The sequence below is a fragment of the Echinops telfairi genome, unplaced genomic scaffold, assembly GCF_000313985.2.
Source record: "Echinops telfairi isolate 266 unplaced genomic scaffold, ASM31398v2 ScPeMD7_9;HRSCAF=40, whole genome shotgun sequence".
Lineage (NCBI taxonomy): Eukaryota > Metazoa > Chordata > Mammalia > Afrosoricida > Tenrecidae > Echinops > Echinops telfairi.
Window position 1 is genome coordinate 59,675,046 of NW_022103906.1, and position 1,754 is coordinate 59,676,799.

At 47.5% G+C, this 1,754-nt stretch overlaps 1 protein-coding gene across 2 annotated transcripts in view; it reads right to left on the bottom strand.

Moving 5' to 3' along the window:
* WWC2 (WW and C2 domain containing 2) overlaps positions 1-1,754 on the bottom strand; it is a 262,995-nt gene that overhangs the window by 77,836 nt on the left and 183,405 nt on the right. For both annotated transcript variants that reach the window (XM_004696137.2, XM_045286701.1), the window contains one exon: positions 1,424-1,497. In XM_004696137.2, the coding sequence (XP_004696194.1) occupies positions 1,424-1,497 (74 nt within the window). The remainder of the gene's footprint in view (positions 1-1,423; positions 1,498-1,754) is intronic.

Sequence of the window (1,754 nt, forward strand, 5' to 3'; positions counted from 1 at the left end):
ACACACACACACACACACACGCTGTCAAGAGACTGAGCCTGTACACACACACACACACTGCACTTGAGAGGGCTGTCAAGAGACTGAGCCTGTACACACACACACACACACATACACACACACACTGCACTTGAGAGGGCTGTCAAGAGACTGAGCCTGTCCCCTGCAATCTCCTTTCTTTCAGGGGTGCACCAAAGAGAGGTCAGAGGTTTGGTCCCCTTCTTAACTGCTTTCCGTGTTTCACGGATTTTTTAAAAATTTTTTAAAAAAGGTGGATTTATTTTAAACGGTCAGTATGAAACTAAAAGAAATCAACAATTTCTCAGAAGCAAGGCCGAGGAGACAAGGGGGCAAGAAGACCGGAGTACTAGCCAGGGAACAAGCCAACAGAGAGAGCAGGGGGCCCCCTGAGAGGAGAGCCCCTAAAGACTCCGCCCACTGCATGGGACAACTGTCAGGGGACCCACTTGCTGTGTGAGCTTTCACCACAACCCCAGTGAACTATTATGGAAGGGGCAGCATACAAACCCACAAAACCCCAACTTAGGAGGATTATTTTAAATTACCACCAACACTAGCAATAACAGACCCCCTTCAGAATTTAGGGTTCAGTACTCCTTCTAGTAAAATGGGAAGCCACGATGCCCTCGTTGGGTCTTTGAGCTTTTCACGCGTGGGCAAAGGGTCATGAAAAACTCCTGTCCCCTGTCGAGTGATAAGGTGTTTTTCCGAAGGGCTTATAAAGAAGACATTAAGAGCATTTTGAACCCAGAAACAGTGCAACCCATTGTATTCGCAGGAGCCTCTTCCTACAAATGAGCACCGTGGTCTCCGTTATGGGAGCAGTTTGAGTCTACCTAGTAGTTGAGGGCAGGGGGCTCTCTCACGCCTCACAGGGGTGAACGAGAGCTTCCAAAGGAGAGACACAAGAACCCCTCTTCCGAGTCCTCCTTCCTGAAGCTCGTCAACTGGAAGAGCCCCTACAGCCACTTTACGGCTGTCTTCACTTGCGAGCAAAGGAACACAGATGTCTGCCTTCGAACGCAGGAGCTATTAAGTCCCGTGACTGAGCCACGGGGGCATGTTTCTATGGTAGAAAGCAATCTGCTCACTTCAATGGTAAGCATGGTACATGCTCACGGTCTCTGTGCCCGCTCTTTGCTATTGACTTCTTTCCCAAACAATTTCCAGAGCTTCTCACAAATCTGTCCTTCCGGTTTGGGAAGAGGGACAGGATGAAAGAGAAGGGAGAGAGAGGAAAGAGGGGTTTTGATTTTCTTTAAAAAAACAACAAAAAGGCAGCGGCGACGGCGCAATGACGGGAGTGGCCAGCAGATGGCACTGTCGGAGTAGAGATCCGCTCTGGAAATGGACAAGGCACCCCGAGCCCAGTGAGGACTGACCAGCAAGCTCCAGTCATTACCTTCTTTTGGCTTCTTCGTACTGGAGGCTTAGCCTGACCTTTTCTGCTAAATTTGATCTACTTCTCACTCCGATCTAGTGAAAAACAAAAGGGGGGAAAAAGTCAATTAACTCGGCTAATGAATGGAGTAAACTGCTTTTGTTTCTAGGAAGTACAAGTAATTGAAAAAGCTAAAGACAACGGGGCTGAAATTGGGAATACCCGTTTAAAAAGGCACTAACTTAACAGCCTCTGTAGGAGCAGACATTTCCTTTTAATTCAAGCTTGCCTGTTCTCTCAAAGACTAAGTCCTTTAGCACCACTTTTTCCACACATTAAATTCAAGATTATA